This window comes from Diplotaxodon limnothrissa, linkage group LG9, assembly GCF_057381915.1.
Source record: "Diplotaxodon limnothrissa isolate DT_005_m linkage group LG9, D_limnothrissa_male_GT1.1, whole genome shotgun sequence".
In the NCBI taxonomy this organism is placed as follows: Eukaryota; Metazoa; Chordata; class Actinopteri; order Cichliformes; family Cichlidae; genus Diplotaxodon; species Diplotaxodon limnothrissa.
In genome coordinates, this window is record NC_140604.1 from 21,838,172 (window position 1) to 21,853,933 (window position 15,762).

At 42.1% G+C, this 15,762-nt stretch overlaps 1 protein-coding gene across 1 annotated transcript in view; it reads right to left on the minus strand.

Moving 5' to 3' along the window:
* Positions 1 to 15,762, minus strand: part of pou6f2 (POU class 6 homeobox 2) — a 77,524-nt gene that overhangs the window by 31,050 nt on the left and 30,712 nt on the right. Inside the window, exon 3 of the mRNA XM_085362244.1 lies at positions 15,077 to 15,302. Coding sequence (XP_085218370.1) covers positions 15,077 to 15,302 — 226 coding nt within the window. The remainder of the gene's footprint in view (positions 1 to 15,076; positions 15,303 to 15,762) is intronic.

Sequence of the window (15,762 nt, forward strand, 5' to 3'; positions counted from 1 at the left end):
CTATGTAATTGTTTCCACAGTTAAAGTTACTTTCAGCTGCTCACTTATTCAGAAGAGGGTGACCACAGCAGGTAGCTCTGCATGTTTGATTTGCCCTTCTTAACACAACCCACAAAAGAGTTTGTTTCTCCTCCCAAAATTGAATTCAGCCTCATTTGCTTGTTAGGCAAAAGTGTAAACTACTGCACTATAGAGCCGCTTCAGTTCTTAAAAAAAGTCAAAAAATAATCTTAAAACCTACAACTTCTTTGGATGGAAAGTAGACTCTGATCTTTCAGTACTAGCATTTCAATTCCATTCAATTCAGTTTATTTACAAATCCCATCAACAGTCGCCTCAAAGTGCTTAAAACATCAGAAAAATGAAAATGTAAACACAGAAAAACACCCTTCAATCATGCTATGAGTGTTGATGTTGCATAGTTTGCCCACCAGAGGGCACTCTACAATATGTCTCTGGGTTGCAACAACCACAACAGGCAGTTGATTCAAGAACTATCGGGCGGTGGTAAACGAATAATCCACGAGTTGTTGTAACAGCAAAATTACTTTTTAAACATCACTTTCGTTATCTTAGACTACACTATTAAATTACTCCATATAATTCTGCGTTGTGTGTCTGAATTAAAAAAATTTCGGATTTTTAAATCACCAAATATCGGTATCGGTCTTTAAAATCTCATATACTAAAAAGCAAGGTAATTATGCTGAGTAAAGCATATGCTGTCTAAACAAGCTAAATTAACAAGTTTTGCGAAAAATACACTTCCTGTTTTTAGAATTAGGAAAATAAAGACTAAATAAATACTTCAATTAAACTTCTATTAATAACTAAATTAACTACGTTTGCCTCTTTTAAGTCAAATGTTCATGCTTTAAAACTAAAAATCCACAAACTAGGGTGTAAACTGTGATGTCATTCTGAAAAACATATAAAGTGTCGCAGATAATGTATTTATACTATATTAACATACACGGCCGAACTAAGCTAAGCTAAATATTTACAGTGTCTATAACACAAAGGCCCTGATAACAAACACTGGAAAATGACTTGTGAACATCTATTGATAATACGGCCCAGCAATTGTGAACACATCGTAGACAAGCTTGTACACACACCGAATCAATGCACTTAAATTATTTAAGTATGCTTGTCTCATAAAAGATGAATAAAACATCAGGGCAGACAAGTCTTTGATTAGCGTGGTCACTTCGTCTCCAGGACAGGCACAGATGAACATTTGATGAAGATCAGATCATCCTCCTCTTTCCTCACTCTGCAGAAGCCCAGCCAAAGAGAGCCGGCATCTCTCGGCCAGTAAACAGCACACTTTTACATTTCTTCTACCTCCTGACACATTGACACCTCTCTCACACCCCCACCATGAATTATATATCATCTGTGCAAACGGCAAGAGTCCAATTCGCACTTGAAATGTTGGGGCAAGTTGTCTAGCAAGCGCTGAGCCCCTGACAGGACCGGCTCTTTTCCTTTGCAACTTCACAACGACAAAATGTTGAGCCCCATTTAAAGATGGAATAAAAGGGAACAAAGACGGAGAAAACAAAAGGGGGGCAAAATGAGATTTCTGTCAAAAAATTATCGAAACCAGGCGAAGATCAAAGACGATTGAAGAATTTCCTCCAGCGCCAACCATTACGCCAAGGAACACGAGGCACAACAAAAGAATATGAAGCAGAAGAAAACAAATACAGAGGGAATATGGAAGAAGCCCCATGTGGCCTTATTATAAGGGCTACACTGCAGGTAACTATATTCTTTAACAGCAGTGCTTTATAAATTCTGTCATCTTGTTAAGACTGTCAGGACCACTGACCCTCCCTTCCTCTCTAACTGGGCAACTGGCATTTTGAAGCTCATTCTTTTAACCACAGCTGTCTGATTGCTTTGGTTGAGCACATAATCCAAACAGCTTGTCTCAGCTAATTGTTTGTGCTCCTTCCTCCAGCAGACACAGGGCCGAGGATGAGAGCGGGAGCTTCACTTGTGATGGAGAGAGGGCAAAAGGGTGCCGGGATCCTATAGAGCTCATTATATCTCCCACTGTCTCTTTGTTGTGTTTCATATTCACTAGTTCTCGTCTGCTGCGATGCAGTCAGCGCTCCCACTTAGTCATCGCGCCTGAGGGGTGGAAGAGCAAGGGTCTCACTTTCAGTGTTGTCACAACTTGCCTATGTTAATGTTTCTAATGAGGAATGAGCCAGATCATGCGGCGCAATGATCAGATGCAAACGAAACTCAATTTTAAACTTTTAACAACAATCATTTGGGACTCCGAGACACCAGCGCTGAGAAGTCTCAGGCCTTCAACCTCAGCGCTTTGAGAAACTGTCTGCCATCTCTCTTTCAGAGCTTCTTCTTCTTTTTCTTTTTTTTCGCTTTAGTGCCACAGTAGAAATCAACTGTTATCTCTGACTGTCCTGGCCCAGGCTTGTGAAGTAGTGGAGGACGAAGCGAGACTGATTGTCAGAGGTCGAAAGGCTAGGTCAAAGCCGGCTCGTTCGTCAGACAAAATGCTATTTTTGTTTCCTGTGCGGTTGAGTAGTGGGGTGGGAGGGCGGGCAGTCTGCTCTCTCATTACCAGCACTATCTCAGTAGTCACTGCCAACCCACCTATTACAGCACTTTTCTCTCTGGGGCTGATTCAAGCTCCTTGTTTTCCTCCCGATGTACAACACCTGCCTTTGTAACTATTTCCCTTGAATTGCCTTATACACCCTTTGCCTGTGTGCTTGTTTGTGCATATGTAAATGAGTCTGGCTACCTGTTGGTATCGTGTCATCCTAACATCCACAGTGCATTTTTCGAGTTAAATGAAATATGAAAACATCTGTTGATGCATTTAGCCTTTCTGAAAAGCAAAAAATAGGTGGTCGTCATGTTATAGCGCTTAGAAAAGACCCGGGCAAGGCCAGCATGAAGAGTGATTGCAAGGTCATAGCAATCACATCTACACAAAGGGACTTTGACTATCATTCGTTCTATCAAACCGCACGTGATCTGTGTTGCATAAAGTATGGACAGAAGGAGTCGGAGACGATGATCTCATGTTGGAGGCATTCAGTATTTCTAGCCGTTAAAAAGGAAACTATAGTTCACAAAGCTTGGACAGAATGTACTGAGTTTCAGGACTGAATAAAATCTAATGGTACCTTTTGTATATTCATGCATGCACACTGGCTTTCATATGCATCTCTTCCTTTAAAGCCAAGAAAAAGTTTTTCATCTAGCTGCTTATACACTGCTGCACTATCTGGATGTCTTTAGCCTCACTTAGGAGAGGAGTGCAGTAAATTAAGAGCTAATCAGAAGCTACAGAGGAGCCTTTCCAGGTTGATGAAATTGTCCTATGTGACCCACCCTGTATCTTTAGGAACTGCTCTCGTCTCTAAACACGGCTGTCATTCTCCGACGAGAGAGGTGAGGGGGGGACAAACAAGCTCCCCATTACTGCTCTGCCTCACGTTCCTCTATGGGAGTCCATAAACCACTGTCTCAATTGCCTTTTCAGTGAGTCACACTGATAATTACTCCACTGGAGGTAAGGAGATTTAGACTCTATGAGATCTGGTAATTATGAAGGTGGTCAAGGGAAGGTCATTTTTTACTCTGTGGATTAGATCGGCGCGCTCGCACACTGATGAAGGGGATAACATCACTGTTTCTGCTCTCATTTCCTTTGTGAAATGTTAACTTTTAGTTCACTTTCATAACACTGATTACGCGTCAAGGTAATTATTTCTATCACTGGTCATTCTGTCTGTCTTTTTTTTAATTCAAAAGTGATTTATTAAAACACAGAAAGATGAAAAGAAAGTGGCATCAGAGGTGGAGCATTTAGTATTAACCTGATAAATGACAAAAGGCATGAATTTGTGTAAATTGACACAGTTTAGCACAGGAAACATTTATTTTTGTTTCCTAAAGGCCATACTGGTGAGATAAGCAAACAATAGAGGTCAGTTATCTTAAACTTCCTGCATTTAATACAAATGCTAGAATATTTTATAGCTTTTTCAGAGTCTGGAAATACTTTATGTTTCATAAAGCATTCATTTGGTGCCCACTGAGTTCAAAATGAAAATCTGACTTGCATAAAACAATCCACTTATCATAACTATCATACTAACATTTAAATTCACCTACATCTATCTAATTTTCTGACAATGGACCACTGCTTGCATGAAACACGATACATTATAAATATTGCGTCAACTGTTTTACTCTGACTTGAGCTTTAATATACAGACCTGCATCGCTGAATCAAGTAGAAATTAGACTTACATTTACTATTTATGAATAAAGGAATAATGGATCATTTCTGAGGATCATTGCTTCCTTTTTTAATAAGTAGCACAGACTCATTACAATCATTCACCTTAAAATTTATTAACACAATGGTTGGTTTTAATCAGTTTTTTAAGACACTGCAGGCTGGACTGAGATGGCCCGCAGGCTGTATTTTGCCCGTGTGTGGTTTGCAGCATATCTGGTTCAGTTTTGGTAGAAACACTTAGACCAGGAGTGTCAGTGTTTAAACCGTGGGCCACATACACCCATAAACTCTGATCTTAAATGTGCCGAACCAGCTAAACTCCCCTTTGTGTATAGATGTTTAGGTAAACGTTTAGTTTAGCAGTGCACTTTCAGCAGTGTGTCTCCGTTTTTCTACATGATCAAGAAATGCTGCTGTAGTAAAGAAAGAAATCTGCCAGCATGACTCTTTGGACTTAAATAGTTAGAAATCCACATGTAAAATTACAGGAAGAGTTCATTAGCCATAAAACCTCCTATTTCTTTTTCCCACTGTAGTCTCATTGTAAAAATATGAAATGTATATAGTAAATAGTGAAAATGAATTTTTATGTCATTGAATTATTTATCAATCATTTAATTGCTTTGGTTTAGTATGAACGACCATTGGGAAGGTCTTTATTGGTGGGAAAAGCTGTAAAACTTATGAAAATACAGTTAAAACTTCAAAAATTCATTCAGTACCTTCCTTCACTTGTTCTAAAGCACATCCAGTGGGCCGAATTAGAGTCTTAGGAAGGCCAGTTCTGGCCCCTGGACTTTATGTTTGATACCCTTGATTTAGACTGTCAAATAAAGGCAGCAATACTGAAAATACTTCAATACTAGCTCTGTATTAAAAAGTAAAAGTATGAAATACTTAATACTTCATAGTTTACACCTCATACAGTGGAAACTATGATAACAATGCTAATTAAAGTTTTATATATTAATTCATTGTTGTTGTCTACATCTCTAATGTCTGCTGATCAATACTTGTTGGCTGTACTTAGATCCAACTTAAAGACAAAGGTGATGGTGCTTTTGAGTTTGCGGATCCCGGTGGACACCGTTGATACCTTTAATAATAAACTTTAGACCCACCTGTTCAGGCTTGCTTCTATTTAGTTTGATCTATTTGCTGCAAACTGCTTGTCAAAGTTGTTCAGTGCGTTTGTACATGTTGCTGCTAAAGTGAAGGTTTTTCTTTCAGAAAACACTACGATTTTTCCATGCAGCAACCAGCTGGCATTAATAACGTCTCTTTCCTTGAGTAAAGAAATTACGAATCATCGAGTGGCCCATTTAGTCTTAAAGGCCATGAAACGCAACAATCTAGTTTGGTATTTTGGCAAAAAAATGCAAATAATCAAGTGAAGTATCTCATATTTGTGCCTAAATCCCTGAAATAAAAGTTTAGCTAGAGTTAGAAAGAAAAAGGCTTAGAAAAACAAACACACGTTCTCACTCAGAGCTTCTTTTTTTTACAGCTTGCAACATATTTGTGTTACATTCCTTCACCGGCGAGTGCATACAGCTGGTAATCACGTTAAGGGGATGGAGAATAGATACCTGCGTTGGCAATGGCTGGAATGAACACGTGGAAAATGAAACGTTAAAGGAGCTGGAGAACTACTGAATAAAAACATTACTCAGAGAGCCACAGCAGTCAATATCAGCATTTCAGCTGCAGGAGGAACTCAGCGACTACAAAAAAGAAAGAGAGAGAAAAAAAAATATAGGTAGTTAAGATTTGAGCGGAGTCGCAGTTACAGGATTTTGGAGAGTAAACCACATCGCTTGTAGGGATCCAGAGATAATGCTTTCACTTTGTGATGCAAGGCAATATCAAGCAGTGTTGCAGGATTCTCACTCTGGGGGAAGCATTTCAAAGAATCAAATCCTCTCCATGGAGTTGTTACACATACAAGAAAATCCCCGTGTGCTCGATAACGTTGCCCTTTGCTTTGTTATTGATTTCCAAAGTGTGGTCCGGGAACCTCTGGGGAGGGGGGGGGGGTCCCGATAAAGTTCCAGGAGGTCCCAAGCAAAAAGAGAGAGACAGAGTTTATTTTCCCTCTGATTTCAATCCTTAAGATTTTTATTTTTTCATTTTTGTGCAGTGATCTTACAGGTGAGGGTTTTTAAAGATTAAACCAAAGCGACTAATTAGTTTATCTCGCTTTGCTTGAAAGTTTCTTAAATTAAGTGGCAAACTTTCTGCACTAATCCTGGTTTCAAACATTTTTTATAGCTGTCTCATTAAAATCTCTTTGAATAAATAAAAGAAATACTTTATTTTGTCTAAAGCAACTACAACGGCTTCATTTATGACCAAACCTTCACATTCTGAGATATTTTCAGGCTCCATTCAAACACACTCCACATAAACGGTATGTAATGCAGTGAAACCCAGTATGGGGTCTCCTGCTTTTGTCCTTCAAAGTCCAGAAGGTGTTGAGCCCCCCCCACCCGCGCTCCCCCTTCCTGAAAAGAGCCTGTCTGCCTGGCAGGACCGACCGGGTTATTACAGCGTGTTCATGGTCCCATCATGTGTCGTCAGACCAAAGCGGAGGCCGCGAGTAAAAGCCTCATGCAAAATTTATGTTCATGCGGCTGTTTCAGTGGGTGGAAAAATCAATATTGCGGGCCTGATGCACGGAGATGACTGAGTGCTCTCTGACTGACAGTAAAAGCTGAGAGAGATTGAGGGGCTGCATTTACTGCTCCAGAAATGGAGTGGAGTAGAGTCGCCCTAATAGTCTAGTTCACCTTAAATTTGAATTTCATTGTGGATTATTTTGGTAACAACTTGAATACTGAGGGGTTGAAGAATTACTCCATTAGATTAAAAAGAGGACTAAGCAGGATTGTTTCCAAATCGTCTCGAGCACATCTTGCATTGTGACTTCTGAGCAGCTACAGTATTGTATATTACGGGGTTATTAAGCCTTCCCTTCCTTCCCAACTTACACAGATATAAAAATGATTGTAGAATAATCAAAAGACAATGTGGGTATGAGGAGGACATCACAGGGCTTTTGTTCTGCGCTGCTTCGCTTACATATGCTTTTGATAACGTGCCACATACCCACAGTGCATTTGGGGAGGAATGTGAGAAGAGAGCGAAAAGAAAGTGAGAAAAAGAAATTCAGTGGGATGAAATAACCCCAAACAATGGGATTTGCTTTCCATTCTTCTGCCTCCATCTTCTGTCTTTAATTATTCCCTTTGGTTGTCTGAGGGAGCGTGTAAGCACTTTCACACAGCACAACATGCCCAGCAGCACAACACTGTCTGCCTTAGTGATGTGGAGACTTCTGAGTGACACTGAGCCTCTTGTGATTATTAATGCTGTTTAATACAACACAGAGCAGCCACTATGACTGAGGGAAAAAACAGATTTCAAAATGCATGCATTCAAAATGCAATGTGAATGGAATTATGTACTACATGAGCACTGAGCACTTGAGATACACCCCCCCCCCCCCTTTTTTGTCTTTTCCTTGCTACATAAACAATGTGTACACCGCAAAATGAAGGCTAATGTTTTGTAGATGCAACGATAACAAGCGGCCCAGTGTGCTTTATTTTTGCACACAGCATTTAATGGAACCACAGCTGATCCTGGTGGGATCCTTTGTGCCGGTTTAGTAGTTTCTTCCTGAATCGCATATGAGATATTTGAGAGCCCAGAACGATGTATGATGAATGAAGTAGCATGCTACTTATACGCTTATCGTGCTCACTGACTAGCAACAGGTTCAGCAAAGGGCAGCGGCAGTAAATGAAATTCCGCACCAGGACAATATATCATCAAAAGAAATGTATGCACCCGAAACTTACAAGCCTTCTTCGGATGCGGACAAGGTGCCTGACGGGGTTGGGGGAAGGGAGAGGCGGAGGGGATAGTAAGGAGAAAAAGAGAGGGGGGTGGCTGGAGAGAAAAGAGGGGAGGGTTTTCCTTTTTTTTTTTTCCTTCTTTTTTTCCTGGATGGGTGAAGAGCAAAGCAATGGGAAGCAGCAGCAGCAGATTTTGTTGAATCAGTTCTATTTCCATACTGGCTGATCTGTGTCTTTTAACCATTTCACTGCAGCTGGAAAATGAAAGTACCAGGGCTAATTTCACAGTGAGAGCTCACTGAACAAAACCCCCCACGGTCTGTGGCAAAAGGTGCTAAGTCTACTTTGTCATTGTGAATTACGGCAGTGTAATTCAGGAAACAGCCTTGTGTATGACAGACAAGAGTAGGAAAAAATGTCCAGAGGAAAAAGAGAAAAAAAATGCAAGAAAAGCCTTTTTTCCCCTCCCCTCTATACCCTCACATGTACTTAGTGAGTCTTTCTTATGATCTGTAAGTATCAGATACCTCTCTCCAAACATGCCGTCCTGTACTGATGCCACGGGATCCATCTGTGATGTGTCTGCAGTTAGTCCAGGAATAGCACCCGCGGGACTTGCGCACTCCTCAGGCCTCCTGCGGGACCTTTTAAGCTGCATTGATACTGATAAAAGCCCCCACAAATCTGGCCCCAAGATACCTCAGCCATTAATTAAGGTAATTAGGCCCTGGTCAGCAATTAGTAACCACAGATAGCTTTTAGCTGGTGAGGGGTTTGGTTCCACACCATCTGCTGACAAATGTCACCACGGACTCTTTGGTTTCACACGCGGGGAACCGGAGAGCTGTGTTTAAAAGTGACCTCTGTGTGATCCAGACTCCCACAGCTCCTCTACTGCCGCCGCCGCTGCTGCAGGATCACTTTGTTTGTTCTTCTCTCAGGTTTTTTGCTTCTTTTCTCTTTCAAACACAAAAGAGCGAGCTCTATGAAAATCCATACATGTTGTACACGGTCAGAGCGGGAACAGGAAACGTTCACTGCACAAGTTATTGAACAAAATTAAAACGTCTGGGCCCAGTGTAAGGAGTATTGATCAGCGCGTAATGCTACATTGATTTGCTAGTATTATTAAGTCCATTATAGATCTGTTTTGATAACATTTTACTTTATATTATAATGTTATGTACATATGTACTTACTGTGAGTCAATTATGCAGATAGGTATAAAACATAACAGTGACAACACAAATACCTTTGGAAATCATTAAGAAAAAGCAGAATAGACCTGCTGAATAAATCTGGGAGAAACATTTGTGCCCTTTCTACTAATATCAAAACACAGCAGCGTGCACGCTTCATCCGGTGGCACAGGTATGTGATATAAGGCACCCTGACTGATAAAAAACAGGCTGAACACACAAGTTCAACCTCAGAGGACACATCACGCAATAACTCACATTATTGGGGAATGGGAAATAAAGGATGCCGCTGTGCTGCTTTACACAATTCCACATTTGAAGCAATCGGTGATAACACCATTTTCATTCCAGTTCAGTCCCATAAAATTACCATTAACATTACAACTCATGCAGAACACAGATAAATGTAAAATGTCACCCAGTTCTGCCAGGCAGGACTTCCAGTTCCACAAGATTACCATCTCTGTCTGCTCTCTCCCACTGCACCTTGTCTAATATTTCATTTACAACATTTCATAAGTTCATTTTCCCCTCACTGACCATGTAAATCACAAATCAATTTTCATTTAAAATGCTTGACTACAGATTGTTGCTGAAAGCTCCTGAATTGCGCCTCAGCAATATGGCAGACCTTTAGCAAATCTTTCGGAAGCGGTGTGGTCAGAGGAGGGAGGCTAAAAGTGAGATGTAATTTCCACAAAACAACTCTGGGGCCGAGTGGTCAAGGCATTTACTGGAAAGACTTTACAAGTGCTGAAATGCCACGAAAACAATGTATTGTAATTTATACCCCATTCAATATTCCCTCATTTAACTGGTCCACTCGACGGGAACGATTAAAACAGATGAACTCTATTGATTGTGCATAATTGTTTAGAATATTAATCAACATGCACAGCTATCATGGTGTAAGATGATTTCATTGAGAGTGTTAGGATTAGATAATTGAGATTTTATTCAAAAACGGTTAATTTGGCTAAATGAAGCCAGCAGTGTGGCTGTTTCACATTTAGACACTTAATTACAGCAGCTAGAGGGTAATCTCTTTTAGCTCCGGAGCTCGGGGAATAGCGTATAGCCGGATTGCTCCACGTGTTTTTGATTATTCACATAACTGGAAGCTAATTTCAGAATTTGCCATCTAGAAATTCCGCCTCCTAATTCGGAAAACGATCCTCTCCTAATCCACGCCGCTTTATTGCCACCCTGAGTAAAATCCATTAAAATGAATGCATCACACTGCCTGCACACACAGCGCAGACGGACACTGTGCGATGGTGAGCGACCGCCTTGTAGACTGTGTGTTTATGGCAGGTGGTTTTGCAAAGAGCCTCCCTCAGTGTTTACCAGTGAGGGCAGATGTCAGGGTTTGCTGTGGAGGAGCAGACACAGCCACATCTGATTAACAATATTATTGTCCTCCTCCACACCGCCATAAAGACTCATCCCCTCCCCTCTCCCCTCCTCTCCAAGCCTCCCCCTTTTTTCTTTCCTTTCTTTCTATTTCGGGCTCTGGCAGCGTGCTGTCCTGTGGCATGGCTGAACCAGAGTGACACCGCCACCATCCATAGAAACAAAAAACGAGCCAAGAGCCAGAAGGTTAACAGACACACACACACACACACACACACATACACACACACACACACACAAAACAACAGTTTCTTACCAGACACAAAACACAGAAATGTCTGGGGATGCATACATAAAAAAAAAATCATACTGTATATTCAAGAAACACAGAGGATCGTTGTTTTTTTAAGCAATTATGGAAAATATGTAACTTGAATACAGAACAAATGATTAGCATGGCTGCAACAAGTGAAGCAGCAGGAGGTGAAATTTACTTACATCTCAGCTTGAAAACAGACATCAGAGTATAAATGAGCCTCATGGGAGAGAGCGAGTGTGTGTGTTTATATGTGCATCAAACCCGTGTGGTTGATCCTAACCCTCTTAATGCTCTGCTGTTTGTTCTGATTGGCGATTTTTCCCCCTCTTTTCTCCTTTCTGTCGCCAAACTGTCACGAAGGCACTAACCCGGCACGTTTCGGAGCTTCTTATTGAAGACAAACAATAAACCACTGGCAGATATCAATGGCAGAGATGAGAACTCGGGTGCCATATCTGCTGGGACTGGCTGGCGAACCTGCCTCTGCCTGCGCTTCATCTCCAGCAGCACCTCTCACTCTCAATTATTTGGCTGCTGTCACAACAAATCAATCAAATTACCGCTCCAGGACTGTGTGCAGCTGCTCCTATTGCACCGCTAGTTGCATTAGCTTTGAAATGTATGAGGTCTACATTTTATCACTGTTATTTATTTAATGCGGCTCTCTCCCCTGCGAGTCATCTTACAACCACAGCAAAGTTAAATCATTAAAGGACGACGTGGAATACATACTGCTCGAGAACACTTCAAATTAAACAGTGATAAGGGAGAAGGGATGGGTTTAGCCTCTATTGTGTTAAGATGGCAGATGCGGGTGAGGAAGTGTGAACCGCTTGCGCGTGGCGCTTCCTAATGCACTCTTCTACTGGCTGAATGTGCCCACAAACAGCAGCGGCTCGTTTCTTTTCTCTTCTACCCCCCAAAATGATTTGAAACATACACAAGAGAAAAGCAGCCGCACAATGAACGGCTGCTGTGTTTGTAACAAGCCCAAAAAGAATATCTGAAACTCTCCGGCTCTGCTAATGTAATGGCTAAAGGGACACGGAGGCATTCCCACAGAGGACAGAGGAGGCAGAGGTAGTCAGCGGCCTGGCCCGGTGAGCTAACCTCTTAAAGGAGCAGCAGTCAGCTGAGGCAGAAGAGATGCAATCTGACATGTCTAACTAGTGTGGAAACATTTGGCTCTTCCCCCCCAGGAGCCCACCCTTTGGTGGTGTAATGAGCAGAGTGATTTCCCTAATTTGTATCACGGCAAAACCCACAACCTGCGAACGACACCGCTGAGCGTTTTCATCAAAACGGCAGACATGCCTTTGATTGGCACTGACACGGGGTCTCATTACTGCAGGTGAGTGGGATGCCGACCTTTATCAGGAAGCTTGAGTGCTGTTTTGTGTTTCCTGCGGACGAGTACAGAGGAACAATGCTCTCACCTCACCATTAGAACTCGGCTCTCTGATGTGATGTGCTCCCTGGCTTTCTGCTGAGAGCAAATAAGATGGGATATGCTTATTAATATGAAAGCGCTCCGGTAAACTAGCTTCTTGCATTACCTTTGAGTGAGTCGTAGAGGAGAGGAGTAGACAGATGAGACTTTGTTCTGCTTCCTCCCAATGAGCATTACATGTATAGAGCTTTGAAACAACTAGTTTTACAAGTATGGTAATCATGCTTTGCTTGTTATGAAGTAAAGGCCTATTATAAATGCAGCAGAAAGGTAGCGTCATATTCAAGACCAGAAATCTGCAGATGTCTGCATCAGTCGTGCATACTTAGATCTGAAATTGTGAAAATCATGTATGATTTTCTTTTATTTTTATTCCTATCAGCCGTCATATTTACAGACCTCTAGCATGACCCAACCTAGTTTTTGCCTCTGTGAAGTCAGCTAGAATTGTGTGCACTCTGTCACAAAAGATAACTTTCTCCCTTGTTTAGTTTCATTGGGGATTTGTTTTTACTGCATGTTTGCAGGCATAAATCATTCTGACAAATAACCAGTTACACTGGTGCTTGTGTTTACTGAGTCTGCCACAAGATGCTGCTCAGTTTTATTTAAGCAACTGCTCCAACTTTATAGCACAACCCCATTACAGTGATAGTTATTCATCACAGTCTGAGAGAGCTGCCCTCCTAAAGCTAGTACAAGTCCAGTCGGTTCCCTTCTGTCAACATTTATTCTCACAGAGCCAGCTTTGATTAGCCTGATCAAAAACGCTGCGGTTACTGTTTCTCTTTTTACTTCATTTCCCTCATTAAAGGTTAATATAAAAATGCAAAAAGTGCATGCACTGAAATCCCTCATTTCATCTAATATAGCTAGTGAAACATGACATCCTGACAATGTACAGAGATTTAATGTATCTAATATCCTCTGTCCTACACCGCCCACTCCACAAGACAAACAGCCTTATTAGTTGGTCATTAGCTGCCTCATTACATTTAAATACAGCCATTGGCTGGGCTCCTCCCAGAGTCTCATTACTGTGCCTCACTGTTGTCTTCTGTCTGATCTGACACTAATTAGCGAGCAGTGTGAACGCTGTAAACTACACTCGCTCCCAAAGTCGTGAAATGAGCTGACTGCTCCCTGGCGACAGTGCGGCATCGTATTATATGTGTGATTAATCAGGCCTGGAGGGTCTGGGAGGGGGAGCGAGGGGGACACGGGGGCAGAGGCCAGAGCTGCAGTTGTCTGACAGAGGTGCTGTGCCAGCAGGCCTCATTCAGCGGAGCTGTGATGAACTCAGACAGGGGAGAGTGGAGGAGCGCAGCGTGGCTAGAGGGGCCCGGACACAGTCAAGACATTTAGCTTCACTCGTGACTTGTGTCACTTTCTCTCCACGGAGGTCCCTTCAATGAATCCCCTTCAGATAAGAGGACGTGCGAACAGGCAGTCTGTCAGTCTGCACGCTTAAAAAAAGATCTGCCACAGAGGCATTTCTCCACAACAGTTTTTTTTCCCCTCTGTCTCTCTCTTTGTGTCTCTGATGGCTGTAGAATTTTATCAGGACATTGGACTCAGATTCTTTGTTGGTTTGTTTGGCAGTGGACAATATGGATGACTGAGAGGTGTTTGTTTTGGTGTTCTGACACCCTGACAATGTGTTTGTCGATCAGTTCATCGGATCGCTGAAGCCTCTGGGTTGTCCCTCACGCACCACGAGGAAGATGTGTTGAAGTGTGAGTCAGACGGGCCTGCTGGGCCCATTATCGTCCACTACTGACGGATACATTGAAGGGCTCGCTGGATAGATGCGGGTTTATTAAAAGCTCTGCCCACAGCGATGGCTGCTGTTATTTATGCATGTTTGTGTCCATTAGGCCTCTACCTCCACATTTCCTCACTCAGGGCATCTGTCCATCCATTTCCCCCACATGAAGGGAGACTTCCCTGCACTTTGTGCTGCACTGGCATTATTGTAATCTCCCTCCTAAAAACACACTGCTTTACATGTAGCCTGGCATCTTTTTACATTAGTGCGGCTCTCTCATCTAAGATTTATGGCTGACGGTTTCCCCATCCATCCCTCAATCTAATGGTATAAAAGAGACAATGTTTTAAACATTAAAATGAAAACCATTTACAACTATGATCAAAAGAGAACACTTGGGCATTAAAGTTTAAAAGGCAAGGATAAGTACAGCCATGTGGATGGACAGATGAGGTGGAAAAGAGATAAAAAAGTGAAGTACAGTGCACTCTTATGCACAGGAAAGAGGCATAAAGTGCTTCTGTGCTGCACTGCAAAACGCTGACCTGTAATTAATATGGTTGGTTCCTCTGGGCAAGTCGAGGATAGCTGCTTTTTGGGATCTAAACCCCTCAAGGACTCTTACCTGGCCGAGACCTCTAAAGCATTTTGTTGGGGAAAAAACATTGTTCAGTGGCTTAAAATGAATGCGCACAAAACTCTTACTTGTTTTATGTATTACTAATAATTCCCGAATCGTCTGCTCTACACGAATACGAGGCAATAACAATTCCTGAGAGTAGCTGGGTCATTTTTCTGCAGCTTCTTGTCTACAGCTCCCTTTTTCTCACCTTGCAGGTTCTGGAGGGGGAGCGTCATGATGCCCCCCGCAGCAGCAGCAGCAGCAGCCACCAGGCTCTGGATGTTGGCGGTGGGCAGGGAGAGCACCAGGCCCTGCTGCCCGCCCAGGTGCCCGCCTGCGTTGAAAGGAATGAGGATGGGCTGGTTCAGGCCTGGCGCCGCCCCGGACATCACGCCACCTACCGCGTTAGCCAGTTGCTGCGCCACCAGGAGAGACTGAAGAGGGCACACATAAAAACACGCATAACATCATAGGTCAGATAATCGCGGATGCTTTTCTTTAAAATGTTATAAAAGTAAGGTTTAATACATCATTCGATATATTTCTATGTTTGTGCGAAATAAATTGTGTTTATGATCTTATTACTTGCAGTTATTTCAGATTTTACACACACACACCCACACCGACACACACACACACACACACACCAATCAAAGTCTGCATGAATATTATAAATTTACATCAGTATTTTGATTAAAGTTGCAACTTTAAGCTATAGTTTTTTATTTAGACCCACTTTAGAAGACACTAATGCCAAAAATGATTTCATAAAGCAAACAGTAAAACATTTAGTGTGATATGGTTAAACGTATTGTTAAGACACAGAACTGTGCTAAAATCTTGAGGCCCTTGTTTCTTTAGATTTCGCTTTCAAGGTGTCAGACTTCCATGTCA